The sequence below is a fragment of the Agelaius phoeniceus genome, chromosome 6, assembly GCF_051311805.1.
Source record: "Agelaius phoeniceus isolate bAgePho1 chromosome 6, bAgePho1.hap1, whole genome shotgun sequence".
In the NCBI taxonomy this organism is placed as follows: Eukaryota; Metazoa; Chordata; class Aves; order Passeriformes; family Icteridae; genus Agelaius; species Agelaius phoeniceus.
This window is the reverse complement of record NC_135270.1, coordinates 11,915,523-11,930,196: the sequence shown is the minus strand read 5'-3', so window position 1 is coordinate 11,930,196 and position 14,674 is coordinate 11,915,523. Positions and strand designations below refer to the sequence as shown.

Genomic DNA, 14,674 nt, shown 5'->3' with positions numbered 1-14,674 from the left:
TGATTTCAGCAAAGAGTTTATTACCTACAGAGACCCTCCCCAAAGATCCTGGGCTTTAGGAACACATGAAAAAGGAAAGGGGTATGAAAGTGTATGGTCAAAAATGTCCAAGTAGAACAAAGCCCTGAGCAGAGCACTCCTTTACAGCAATCCTTCAAGGTGTCCATGAAATTCAAGGCTTTTCCATGGAGAAACAAGGGCAAGGAAAAGGGGGAAAAACTCTGAAACCAATATAAACCCAACCAACCAAAAAACCCCTGAGCAAACCACCCACCACAACTTATCAGGGTGACTAAATCTGAAAGGGAAGTTGTGCAAAGCTGCAGGATCAGAAATCAGTATAGAGGGAGTTGAGTAAGGCATCAAGCACAGAAGCCCTGACAGCATCTACTGCTCCATGAAAGCATCCCAAGTGATGATCCCACCATGATGCTCTGCCTGTACATGAGGGGACAAACAAACAGCAACAGGTCCCAGCATCTCTGCAATCTTCCCTCATATCTGCTAAAGACAGAGTTCAGAGCTCTGGGGCTCTTTTTTCCAGCCCTGCTGGCACTGAAGTGACTTGGAAATCTGTCTTTGGACACAGGTAATGGAATCAGGTCCTTCAATTGTGGCTGCAGCTGAAACATAGATCTGGAGGTACACAGAACTTTGTAACTTCTCTTTGTCCACACCGGATTAACTTCACTCCGTGCAGTAACTGGGAATTAACAAAGTCTTTCCTAGATTCAGAATAGGGCACAAATACGACTTAGGTATGTGTGCTGTTTATTTTAATGGAAGGAAATGTCCTGCAGGTTAAAGAAGAGGCAGGACTTCCACGAAACGCGAGTGGAAAGAGCCACCGCAGCGAAGAGTCAGTGCGGATGGAGCCAGAGATGCTCCAAGCCCGCCAGCACCGCTTTCCCCTCCCTTAATGTATAGGCAGCGCCGGCATCAACAGGGAAGGCTCCGACAGGGGCGGGCGGTTACGTAAGGGAAAATCTGCATTCCTTGCGTAACTCGGCTCTTTACATAACCCCGGCCCCGGCCCCCGAGCGGGGAGAGCGGCGGCGGCACCCGCGGAGCGGAGCGGAGCGCCCGGCACTACCCGCCCCACCGCAAAGGAAATGCGCTGTTTCTGCCTAAAGGAAAAGAAATAAAAAAGATGGGAGATGTCACAGAGTGCAGATTCCCACAGCTGATAGTTTAGGTGGGCTTTATGGAAAGAGGACAGGAGGTTTTGAAGTAGTTTTTCATATAGAATCAGGGAAGCATTAAGTTTGGAAGAGACCTTCAGGATCATCCAGTCCCCCATGACGCCAGCACTGCCCTGTAACCCCTAAGCCACACAGCCACATCGCCCAGACCCAGACACAGCTGAACACCTCCAGGTGATTCCACCACCTCCCTGGGCAGCCCATTCTAACATCTGACCACCCATTCCAACATCTGACCCTCCATTCCAACATCTGACCACCCATTCCAACATCTGACCACCCATTCCAACATCTGACCATCCAAACAGTGAAAACATAAATACAACACAGGCCTGGCCACAGCGATTTTACACAGGCAGATTGGACAAAAATAATAGAACAATTCCCACTCCCAGTGAAAGTTTAAGTTTCTACAGGAGAATGAGAAAATTTTCTGTTGGACTTCTTGCCAACTCTGCTTGCTTAGCACTAGGCAAGGAACACAGGGCAAGTTTATTTGGGCTGTTAATGGCCACTAGGAATCCCCATGTACAAATGAACTCAGGTTGGAGGTTGCAGACTTTCACTGACACTTGTGAGAGGAGAGACTTGGAAAATACACCTGTAAAACAAAGAGAAGATGGGGGATAATTTGGGGACAGGGAAAGCTACAGTTCAGCAGCACCTTGCCTGGAGTTCATGTAAGGATAAAAGTTCAACAACACTTAACCCAGGGTTTATTTAAGGATATGTGACCTTTGTGTAAAGTCATGTTTAAACCCTATCTTGCATTTTCCAGTTCCTGGACAGTTATGTGCTCCATCTGCATCCCACAGATACCTGTTCTTTGGAAAGGCAACTTCCAATGTGAGGGCCAAAGAACCCAGATGCAAACCCTTATCACAAATGATTACAGAAAACTTAATGGCCAATAATACAAATACAGAACTGAGTAGCACTTAACTATTTGCATTTCCCTACAAACATAATATGTAAACTAATTCTAAACATACAGGTTAGATTTCTGTACTGATTTTTGCAGAAATCACCTAATTCAGAATATTTTTATTTTAGGGGTCCCCAAAATAGACCACAGAGTTCTCCTCTGTGAGCTGTAATTACACTTTTTTATTATTTATCATGCACTGGCACTGTCTAATTTATTAGAGTGTTGCTTGCTGAATATTTTATTTTATGTGCATTCCGAGCAAATAAAATTCTTCTTAAAACAAAGTTGAGTAAAAGGGCATTGTACACCAGAGTTGTGCTTAAAAACTATTTCTACTACATTGAAATGTAGTAGAGATAGATTTGAAATGTAACTTTCAGAAAATTCTGTTTTATAAATCCGATTTAAGGTCACTCAGCTACACGTACAGCTTTATCTGCTGCATTCAGATCTCTCCTTCTTTGAACAGCTCCAGAATTTCAATAAATTATGTATAAAGTCAGAGAAAGGCAGACTTCCATCTGGGGTAACTACTTGCAAAGTCCAAGCTAAGCAGGTTTGAGACAAACTGGTCTTAAACCAGCATTTTACACAGCTGTTGTGCCAAAGGCAATTAGCAGATGCCAGCAAAGAATTTGCCAAGTGGCTGGAAAGAAATCTTTCCAAACATCCACATGATGACTTACAATTCCAAACATATCAGAGTCCCATCTTGCTTGTAAACCTTTCTTGTGCAACAAAGTATTACAGTGTATTCTATTTATAAACTGACAGAAAACTTCTTTTATGTTGCTTCAGACTCTAATTATTAGGACTGTACTAATTTTTAGGTACTTTCCCAGTTTATTTTTAAAGCAATGGCTGAACAGTCACATCCCTTTGCAATTTCTGTGGTTCTCACTTCCATTTCTGGTTTTAAACAAACTGGTTTATGTTTGCATACTCCATGTGTTTTACCTTATAATAATTATACTACAGGACAATTATACTCACAGGTATCCTTTCAGAAGGGAGAATGTCACTTGGCTGAAAACCCCCCAGGAAGTGGATTCCACACCTAGAAATCTCAGTTCCAATGTCAGTACAAATCATTTAAAAAACATTTTGCATTTTATATAAGCCTAGTAGTATCTTGTATGCACATATTCCAACTACTGAAGATGGAGTTTATGGAAAAGCTTGGTCTAATCAAAATTTCTCCTCTTAGTTCTCATCTCACATCCCACTTTCTGGGATGGCCTTGAACAATCTCCAAAACACAAGAAATTTGTTGTTTTTATTTAGAGTAGGAGACAAACTTCTAGATTTACAAATTCTTCCTTAACTCAATACTGAGAAAGACCAAAACATCTGTACCAAGTGTTCTTAGCTGCTCTAATTCAATTACAGGACTGAATACTCGTATGCCCAATTCATTTCTGCAGGCTTTTTGAAAAGCAGTGCATAAGACATATGATGCTTTTTGATTTATTGACTTCATGAAACTGACAGATATGATTGGCTTTGTATCATTCAATCATTCAGTGGAGCAATTTTCTCAGCTTATGAATTACTACAATTTTTATATATTATTTGGTTTAAAAAAGGAATCATTCTTCCTTTACAGTGAAGAGTATTTGATAGCAGGATTCAACTGCATTTCACATTTGGCAAAAACCTCCCCTGTAGCTTTTGGAGATAACTTCATTTAACTGTGAGGGTTTTTTTCTGTTGGAATATCAGTAAGTCTTCAGTAAGTAAATACATGTGTGCCAAGCATATCATTAACTGAACTGATTGAAGATCAGAAAAGCAAGTACTAGATCTAATATCACTTGGGTGCCACTAATGGGTACTTTATAGAGTGAAATATTTCATTTGATCCATTAGTGTTTTGTTGTTATCAATGCCACATGTATGAATCTATTTACAAAATGAATTCAAACTCCTTTAGCTTTTAAGGCACTGCTCAAATGAAAGCAGTCCCTTACAACAGCTGAAACAATTACAAGTGAAAATGAGAGACCATTTTGATGAATATGCATTCCAGCAGTAATCATCTCCCAGACAAGACTTGTCTGTTTCTAAAAATAAATGTTAATAATACAGATGTAAATTTAGGGGAAGTTTATTATTTTGTTCCATTCCTCTGTAAATGTTGACATTTAAAACTTTTACTGCATTTCCTCTTGTTAAAATAGACAGACTGCAGAAGAGAAAATACCATGAGCACTGGAATAATCATGAGTGTATTACTGTCACCAAAATAGTTTCTAAAGTAAGACTAAAAGTAAGTTGAAGACAAAATAGAAATACATATTTTAAAAAATAATAAAAATAAATGTGATCAGCTGTAACTTGGTAAAAAGAAGTGGATAACTTTTTCTTGTATAGCAAGATTTAAAAGACTAAAATAAACACATTTTTACAAAGTGCAAAATTTACCTGAGAGAACCAGTGCTTGCTGCACAACAGAAGTGAAACAACACCCAGGTGGCTTCAGAAAGTACTGACATTTTACAGTGGGAATCCCAACATTTAAAATAACTCTGGAGACACTTGCACTACTTTCAGCATGTGGTGTGTTAAAGTACAGCCTACCTACAAACAGGGCTGGCAGACAGGCTCCTCATGGGGCAGACAAGGTGCTGAGTGGCATCACTGAGGTGTTCTAGCGTTTAGTGGTTGAGGTTTTGTAGGTGCCAATGAAGAGTACAAACAGCAACATCTGTGTCTATTTCACTGTCAGCTCAGTGTTACTGCCATTCCCCAAGCATGCATGCGAACTGTTCATTAGGAGAGCAGAGACTCAACAGGAAACTGGACCCACCAGTCAAATGTATGCTCTTAGGTAACCAACCATAGTAATTGCTTCTGCAAAATGTGAGAGGACTTGAAGTACTTTCTTGTTAATTTGTTGCCATTACCCTACCCTTACAATCCACCCTACTCCTATTACAGATTTTGCAATAGTATTTTCTTAATGCCTCAATTATTGTAGATGCATTTACTCAGCTATGATCTCAGTTTTGCTTTTGAAGTTTTCCAATTTGTTAGAAAAGGAAAGCTCATTTAAACACTCATGGTCATCTACAGCAAAGTACCCCATGTCCTATAAAGTTAGGGATTTGTACTTCAGTGCTCAGAGAAGCTTTTTCTTTGCTAATGCATTTTAAGTTCTCCTTTCTGGCTTTGCTAACATGTGAGCTCACACTGCAACGTTCTCTCTCTTCACTGGGGGCACGTGGAGCTGCCCGTTTGTGTGTAAGAAAGCTGAGAAACAGTTATCTCCCAAACCGTTATTTTTTCACTGCGGTTGGCACGAAGTCAGCACGAGAGGGAACTCTGCCAAGCTCTTGCATCCCACAGAAGAGATTAAATCAAGTGCAGAGGCAAGACTGATGTGCCAAGCTGAGGACAGAAAACCAAAAGGCTGTGGGACACTTGAATCCAGCAGGGAGGGCACAATAATGATATGATGGACACCAAGCTTAACCTTCCAGACAAACTGCCCTGATAGCAGTTTGAGCAAGTTTGAGCAAGTTCAGACAGCTGGCTGGGAGAAAGGAAGGAAGCAGAACTAACAGATCAGGAATTGAGGGGTGTATTGAATGGCCAGCAGCAACAGGTGTGCTTTACTCACATCTCAAATGGGCAGGGCAGCCGTGAGTCACAGGTACAGACACTTACAGTATGTGGTTTCCTGGGTGGCAGATATTTTGTCAGGGTGTTGCCAGAAGCAGCTGATGAAGACATCCAGAGTTACTGTGGGAAAAGCACATACACGCAGCATAAGTCGTTTTTCCATGCTGAGAAACAATGCCTATTTTTGTAGTATTAATATGGTTTTAAAATATTTCTTTTATTATTATAGCTGACTCATTTTTGAATGCTTTGGATTGCTACATGTCTCATACAACAGCTGTGGCTATAATTCTTGGCCTTTTTTATGACCAGACCAGGGTGAAGGTGCTGCCACTTGTCTAAGAATCAAAATATCCGCTTTTCTTTGCAACTCATATTTTTTGGATGGAAAACTCCTTTCTTTTCACTTCATTTCTTCACTAGCTGTGTGAAGTAAAGGAATTTCCAAAGCCAAAATCCCCTGAGGTTTACGCATGGAGCATTTCTATGCCTACCAAGCTGGGGGGACACAGAACTAGCTGATCCTTAGTTTTGGGACATCTACCTTTAACTCTGCTCGTCTTTTTACACCAACTACTTCACTCACTGCATTCCCAGTGCTTTCCTGCATCGTAAAGATACTTTTATATCTAAATGTTTTCAGGTTAGTCTCCAAGTATTGTATCCCAAAGTCACAAAAAACGTCCCTAGAACTTTCAGCTTCAGGGCCCAGAATCTCAAAATAAGGTCAAATTATTTTACATTTTAATATCCTCATTCCTGCTGAGTCACGCTGGGTTTGAGCTTCAGTTATTTACTTTGGCCTATGTACCCGGAAAATTTCTTGGGGTTTTGTTTGTTTATTTTTTAATATAGACGAGCACCTGCACCGCGTTGCGACATTGAAGGGCAGACGCTGTTGAAAACATTTCTGATTGGGATACATCGCCAGCACACTCACCGGCTGTCATCCTGCACTGACCTCACGACTTTCTGATCTCGAACCCAAGTTTTCTACATTAAAGCGCTTTTGGAGGAGTTTTCAAACAGGCGCTCGGGAAGGCGACACCGCTGAGGCGAATCCAGGTGGGGCTGAGCTCCTGCCCCTCCTTCCCTGCCTGCCTGCCTGTCGCGCCGGCCGAGGGCCATGTGACAGCGCGACTTCTGCCTTCAAGCCGCCGAAGGGGAAGGGGAAGGGGCCACACTTTCCCCACTGCTCCGGCTGCCGCTGAGGCCGCCGCGGCCCCGCGGAAGAGGCACCGCCCGTGCCCCGCCACAGGTGCAGCCGGCGCCCGGAGCGACAGCGCCGGCGCTCCCTGAGGTACGGACAGGGCGCCCCGCCCGCCGCTCGCCCCCCGCGCCGGGGCGGGGCCGGCCCGGGCAGGACAGGCCGGCGCAGCCCCCCCGCCCCGTGGGCTGCGCCCCCCGCCCGCCGCGGAGCCGCCCCGGCCGCGATGCAGCCGCCCCGGGGGCAGCCGGGCGGCCCGGCGGGGCCGGGGGCGCGGCGAACGGGCTCCTCCGCCCGCGGGGCATAAAGGGCCGGGCACGGGCGGCGCGGCACTGCGGTACCGGGCGGCCCGCGGGTGGATGCGGCAGCGGGGAGCGGCGGCAGCTGGCGGGAGCGGCTCCTCCCCCGCCGCCGCCTCCTCTGCCGGTGGCTCCGGGCAGCGTCTCTCCGGCCGGCAGTGGCCCGGCCCTGCCCAGCATGGCTCTCCCCGGGGCGCTCGGTAAGTGCCGCGCCGGGCTGGCCCGGGGCGCTGGCGGTGACCTTGGGCCGGAGCCGTGCGGGGCTCCTGCGGCGGCAGCGCCCGCGGGCCCGGCCCCACCTGCTCGCGGCGCTGGGATGCGGCGCTGCCCGCGGGGCATCCGCGGAGCTCGGAGGCGGCTCTGGCATGTGCTTGGTATAGGTTCAAGGCTGTTAAATGCCTGATCGATAATTGCTTTTTAAGTAATCATTCCATCTATTAATAATTTTTTTACTGCAGCATGTTTCAAGCTTTCTTTTCTTCTGTAAAGGTGCAGACCTAAAGAGCAACCAACCTTTCTATTAGATCGAGATATTTAGGAAAAGAGCATTTACTGCATGGCATTCATACCATTCCCCATCCCATTAAATTGTCTAGTTGTTGCTCACCTTGGGCGAAGGACAGCAGTTCAATAGAAGGATACTGGATACAAAAGCCTCTTCCAATTCAGGATGGCACAGCTCGCACAAGTATTGCTTGAGGTGCCTCATGACTATTTTAGGTTTATTCGGTTCATTTCGGTGCCATGAGCTAGCAGTGATGTGGGTGAATGTACATTTCAAACTATTCTGTGTCTTAGCATCTTATGCTTGAGTGGAGAACATGAGCTTGGGTTCTGTAAGAAAGAAAAAAACTTTGTGTCAGTAGAGCATTGTACTTACATCTATACCTTCTATCTCTTCACTACCTTATTGTAAGGATTTAAAACACAGTGTGGTTTCTTAGGCAGCGTGTTTCTTACTGCATTTCTGTTTGTGATCACAATTCTCTGGGAAAAAGTTCATTTAAACTAGGAAAATGCTCAGCATTTTCTGCTCAGTTGAAAACACATTATTATTTCACATTGTACTAGTATTGTTATCTTACTGTAGTTGAGTACGCATAAAGGGAGTTTTTCCCTGGCTGAAGCAGCCCAAAAGGCTCTTGCTGCTGGCAGCTGCATGTGTGGCAGGCTCTGCTGCTGACAACTGTGTTCAGTGAGGTCAGGAGACAAATTCCCATGACTTCCTTGGTGGTTGATGTTGAGAAACCAAACCTAAGTTTGGATGCTACTAAGATATGGTAGTGCATTGTCACTGAATTATTCAGCTAAAAATATATGTATTTTTAAATTTCTCTATGTGGTTATACTTCATTTTACAAAGACTTTACAAAGACAAATACTAATTGCAAAACAAATACTCTCCTGTGCAGAAAACACAGTCAGATCCACAGCTCTTTAAAAACAGAGATGCTTTTCTTTGGAGATGTGAATGGGTTCTTATAAAATAAGAATGCAAAGTAATGTAGGGGAACACTAAATTGCTGTGTTATGGTCCAATTTAATTCTTGCCACCTTTTCATACTACATTTGTTTTTAGAATAAAAGCAAAAATGTTCTCAAAGCAACTGCAAAAACAGGTGGACATTAATTAGAGTCTTTTAGGCTGAAACCAACAGGATCACATATCAAAAGGATCACATATCAACATGTGAAACCTGCAGCATGCCTCCAGAAAAATTGTAATGGGGGCCCTGATAAGTTGTGCCTGGAGAGATAAAAAACTGCCATGCTCCATGCTTCCAGGGTATGTCATTATTTAAATGAATGCTATCTCACAAAATACATTTGCATTTTTCTAACAAAAAAATGGTTAGAAATTCTGAAATGCCAATTTTGGACCCAGACTTCACATTCTGGCAGTGCTTGGATCCATTTGCTGTGACATGTTTGCAGCTATTTTTAACTTATGTAATAAGAATTTAATCTTATTTGTTATAAACTCCATCATACTGAAGGCATTCAGAAAGCTTTATAGTACACAACAAATAATGCTGGTCTGTAGCTTATCAGCACTGTGTTTTTTCCTCTCTGGAATGCTTCCATTTGTGCTAAATGCACATTCTGGATTGTATGAAAATGGAATAAAAGTAAAGCCAGGAAACTACAGAAGAAACAATAAAGACGGCATTTTAGTAGTGATGCTAGTATAAAACAGAAATATTTTATGATGAAAGCCTAGCTACTTAAAATTTTAAAACATAAAACATATTCTTTTTGAAAAGTAGTATTTAAATGCCAAGTAGAAATGGAAGTCCATGACCTATCTGCTTCCCACATTCAAAAACGTGATCTGACCTACTACAAATGGAAAAAGGAGTCACCAAGTTAACCATACTACCTTTGTTCCTGTTGTGCAACTATTCCACTTCCCAGCAGTTCTGTGACTTTCTGATTTGTGCAAGGCCTGGGGTGAGGTGGAAATGTACAACCTTCTTTTCTACCTTGCCTGTTGGCTTGAAGTCACTGAGCAAGGAAGAAGGTAAGCAACTGAGTGAATGTGATTTCCAGGTTTGGTGCAAAACACACAGCAGAGTATCCATTGTAGCACAAAAGATTCTCTGTCTGACTCTGTAAGTAAGTGCAATCTCCTGGTAAATCTCTACATAAACTGCTTAGGAATTTTTGTGGGTATACCACAAGGTTCCTGATGCACAAATTAGCATGGCTCCAAAAGTAGAGCTGCTTTGTGGTTCTTGTGTACTGCATGCTAGTTTAAATTCTGCAGAACTGTTCTACTTTCTTCTGATTTTGCTCCAAGCTCTGAATTTTGATAGGCATACCATGGAAAAACCCCCAATCTCTTGCACATCTTCCTCATCACTCAAGCTGTAGCTCTAACTTCCTCACCTGTGTTCCTCTTCAGGCGAGATGCCCCGGCAGTTTCCCAAGCTGAACATTTCCGAGGTGGACGAGCAGGTGCGGCTCCTGGCAGAGAAGGTGTTTGCCAAAGTCCTGCGAGAAGAGGACAGCAAGGATGCCTTGTCACTCTTCACCGTGCCTGAAGACTGCCCTATTGGGCAGAAGGAGGCCAAGGAGAGGGAGCTGCAGAAGGAGCTGGCAGAACAGCAGTCTGTGGAAACAGCTAAAAGGTTTGTTCTGTAGTTGCTTTCTTAGTGGAAAATAGTTTTTGAAATGAGTTTGAGTTAGTATTGAAATACCTGGCAAACAGCATTCTGCCTCTTACTACTCCAGGAGAAAGGTCAGCAGCAGGCACCAGGACCACCCCTGGGGTGTCCTTCTGTCCTGTGAAGGAGGTATCAGATGGGCCCCAGGGAGCTTGGAGTGGTCAGGTTGTCTCAGCGCTGTTCCCAGCAATAGCACAGATATTGCTCATGCAAATTTAATAAACAGCATAGCTGGGTAGAAATGAACAAAACCCTAAGAGTCTTTAATGTAAGAAGAGTCAGAAAAAGAAACACTGCCTCCTCTTTTTCTAGTTTCATTAAGAGAAACAGCAAATTTTAACACTGATCATGATGCTTCCTTTAGTCTCTGCAAAAATAGATGAAAGCAAAGAATTTATATTTAAGATCAAGGGGTAAGGTGAAAAGTGGTATTGGCATAATGAGGTTATTTGAGGTTTTACTCACAGAGATAAAATCTAACCACTGTCAGCCACAAAAGTGCACATTAAACAAAAAAAAAATTGCATTCTACCTTTAGTTACCCATGGCTGTAATGAAGGCAAGCTTGCTTTAGTTTGTGAGTTTGGGTTTTTTTTTTTATTCTGTAAGAGAGGCAGCCTTCCCCTGATGTCAGCCTGTTCCAGTGTCTTGCTTCACAGGACTGCTGGGCTGTTTCTGGAGTCACATGAGCTCAGCAGCAGCCTGACACCAAATGGGCTGGACGTGTACAGACTCTTCAAAAAGCAGGCAGGCAAGAAAGCATTTGAAAGTGATAGCTACACACGTGTACCTGGTTAGCTGCAGAAAGACAGTTGGGCAACACTTGGAATCATGTTTCTGGAACAGAAGGGAGAAGAGTCAATTTAGTTAAATTAAGGTATGACTCACTGATGATACAAGCTGAGACTTTGGGTTTGGAATTGTGCAAGTGGATTTCCCAGTTGGCATGTTCATAGACATAAACAGGCACAGAAAGGAAAACCAGATGTTTCCAGTCAAACAAATGTTTGGTATATATTTCCTCCTGAAGTAGTGTGTTTAGTTTTTAATTTGGAAAATTTGCCTCACAGGAACAAACTCAGGTTTTGTACAGGTTTAACTGTGGGAAGGGGTATTATAGGTATTTTGTTTACATGTAGGAACAGAACAAGTGTTCATCCCTGTCCTGCAGGACTGAAGGGACAGTGACACAAGTACAGCTTGTGCTGTTTCCAGTTTCAGTTGATCAAACACTGCCTTTCAAAACTGATGCTGATTTCCAAGGTGGCTACAAGTACTTTAGAGGATGAAATTTGGATGTTAATTGTACTAGCACTGCATGTTCTTATTCTTAAGAATACCACAGAAGTAATATGAAGCTTTCAGAGAATGTTCCAGTGTTCCTTTTTCTTTGTTACTGATTCTTACTAACATTTTAAGGTTTTGGTATCTAACTTGGAAAGGTAGGGACTATTTCAGTGCAAAAGAAATTGTTATCACAGGTAGTTTATAACATACTATTTATATATTATATGACTATTTAAAATACATATGAGCACATTTAAACTGAGTAAGGAAATTGAATTCCATCCTCAGAGATATTCCAAAGCTCCACTTGAGGTATTACAATTACTTCATTGGAAAACACAGCATTTGTTTTTAGCTGGTTTATCTGAAGTGCACATCTATCACAGCTTTCATGAGAAAAGGCAGCATTTTTAAATTTATGTGAAGGGAGGAATGGGCTTGTGTATCAAAGCCATGCTGTGATATCACTCTGATAACCACATCAGCCTTCTGCTCAAGTATCATCAAAGGAATAACTAGGAATAACTAGGTGCTCCTCCTTTTCCTTACAACTTGAACTGAATGACTGTATGTGAAATTTTGTTGCCTAGTTTTGTCTGACAACTAGCTTTAGGTCTTGCAAGTTTTGGGAAGAATAGGAAGTGTGTGTAACAGCATGATAACTTAGAATGATTTCCATATGTTACATTTACTTGTTTCTGTCTGATCCTTCATGAATTCTGATGCTGTCAGTCTGTAAGAATTGGCCCTTATTAAAGTGAGCACAGTGATCACCTTTTCCTTCTGCACAGTGACTTCTGCTGAAACTGAAGTTGTGAGAAATGAAACAAAAATCTTAGGGTATCTTAGAATGATTGTAAATAAATGGTGGCATATTGGACTCATGTAGAGGGTAAGTGCATTTGTGTGTGATGTTGATCATGTGAAATGTCATTACAGAGAAGCTAAAAGCACAAGTACTTTCTGATCAGTGTTTTTTCTATGGTATGAAAGAAACAGCATTTTTGTTGTATTTTTCATTAGTAAAATTTCCTAGGGGGTGATTTCTTTGCTGTAATCAGTTTTCCAGTGTATTAAGTGTTTTATACCATGGCTTATTTTATGTTTTATACCATGAATTCTTAGGAAGAAAAGTTTCAAGATGATTAGATCCCAGTCTTTGTCATTACAAATTCCACCTCAGGAATGGAAAGCACCACCGGCCAAACCTGTCCTGTCTCCTGCAACGCCAGTTGTTCCAAGTGCTTTTGTGCCAGTCCAAGTGCCATATGATGTACCAGAATTCCAGAGAGTTTCAATTAGTGGGGACTACTGTGCAGGGGTAAGAAACTATTGTTTTCCCACTTTCTATATCTAGAGGGTGTAAAAAAGGTCCTATATATGTACATCAAGTGTAAAATGCCAATATGATGGCTCTCTGCAATAAAATCTAAATTGCTTTATGAATACAGGGATTTGTTAGACAGTTAGAAGTTAAGGTCAGGTTGTTTGATACTGTTTTTAATAATAAATTGGATCAAAACATAATCAGCTGTCCAATAAATAGGTAATATATGGTAGGATAAAAACATTTTTCTGTGTTTTGTATATTGTGTTTGGATTCTGTACTGTCACTGGCTTAGTAACTCCTTGGGCAAGATCCTTATGGTCAAGCCCCACACAGTTCTATGCTAGAACTGCTATTTTTTTCCAGTATTTATCCAGGTTTTCCTTCCAGGTTACAGTTGATGACTATGAACAAGCTGCCAAGAGCCTGGTGAAAGCTCTGCTCATCCGAGAGAAGTACTCACGCCTTGCCTACCATCGCTTCCCGAGAACAACATCTCAGTACCTGTGCAGCATGAGGGATCAAAAATGGAAGGTTGAAGATGAGGTGTACCCAGGTGAATACCCATTTTAAAATATTTAATTACATTCTAAAAAATTCAAACATTATTTTAAAATACAGAATTAAACCCATGCAATACTGTAGTAAAGGAAAGTTGTATTTTTGTGATGATCTCTTCTGACTGTCTTTGTAATTTATTGTGTTATTGAGTGGAGAATCGCTAACAGGCCTAAGTTATAAATCCTGTATCTAATTTGGAACTTTGAAGCTGTCAAAACCTAAAAGCCAAGACTAGACTCTCATTGATTACTTTATTTCCTAAGCAAATAGGATGTTAAGTAGCATACTTATGCTCCCTCAGGAAAAAGCTTGTATGGCTGTGGCTTAAAGTGAAGTCATTCCTCCTCATCTTGGCATATGGAACTAAAAGGGTTGATGAGCTCATCTACATCATAAATTGAAGCATGATACAGACATGCCAGTTAGCAAGCCCTGAGTCAGGAATGTCACAGGGCGGCTACACTTGCCAGGTGAAGACTGGAAGCTGTAGAGTCATATTTGTTTGGCATTCTGCCTGGGTAAATAAACTGATCTCTCAACGAGGCTTATTAAGTTGAACATATTCCCCCACTATGTGTGTCACAAATTATTTTTGTCTCTTAGGTGGGTTGTGTCTTGAAAGCTTTGCTTGTGCATTAAACTGTTTGCACTGCTCATTTCTGGATTAGGCTGTGAGGAGCAACCTTTGGTCTGTACAGATGGGTCACTGTAGATGTGTCCATGGTGCTGACAACTTATTTTCAGTGTTGAAGTGATATTTTAAATCAATTACTGGCTTAGTGGTTGAAAGAGGGTGACTAAATATGTTTTCAAGTGTTTGTTTTCCAGAAAGAGTGTAAAGAGGACAGTAAACTGAATATTCAAGACAGGAAAGATATTTTGGAACAGCTGCCAGGGAGATATTTCCAAGTTATTATTAGGTTAATAACTTTCTTACAGTTATGATTTTAAACTTACAACACAAAAAATGAAATCTTGTTACACAATGTCTTAATTAGCAGAAGTTTGAGCTAGATAGTTATGAATATTAGAGATAAGGATGGTATCAGTTTATAGCACACATTCAGGTGAT

At 42.0% G+C, this 14,674-nt stretch overlaps 1 protein-coding gene and 1 long non-coding RNA gene across 6 annotated transcripts in view; one reads left to right on the top strand and one right to left on the bottom strand.

The window, feature by feature from the left end:
- Positions 1-1,660: 1,660 nt before the first annotated feature.
- Positions 1,661-6,798, bottom strand: LOC143694329 (uncharacterized). Of its 2 annotated transcripts, none has more exons than XR_013182708.1 (3): positions 6,695-6,798; positions 5,800-5,874; positions 1,661-1,803 (listed from the first exon to the last, which is right to left on the bottom strand). It is a non-coding gene; the product is annotated as an uncharacterized LOC143694329 (long non-coding RNA). The 2 variants fall into 2 exon arrangements; XR_013182707.1 differs by having other exon boundaries at positions 6,716-6,796.
- Positions 6,799-6,916: 118 nt separating this feature from the next.
- AMPD3 (adenosine monophosphate deaminase 3) overlaps positions 6,917-14,674 on the top strand; it is a 33,030-nt gene continuing 25,272 nt past the window's right edge. For 3 of the 4 annotated variants that reach the window (XR_013182706.1, XM_054635830.2, XM_077179815.1), the window contains exons 1-4: positions 7,080-7,460; positions 10,166-10,391; positions 12,840-13,035; positions 13,432-13,597. Coding sequence is in view for 3 of the 4 variants with exons in the window: in XM_054635830.2 (XP_054491805.2) it covers positions 7,439-7,460; positions 10,166-10,391; positions 12,840-13,035; positions 13,432-13,597 (610 nt within the window). In the remaining variant the exon portion in view is untranslated. Of the gene's footprint in view, positions 7,055-7,079; positions 7,461-10,165; positions 10,392-12,839; positions 13,036-13,431; positions 13,598-14,674 lie in introns of those variants that run through there. The other variant, XM_077179814.1, reaches the window with a different exon arrangement.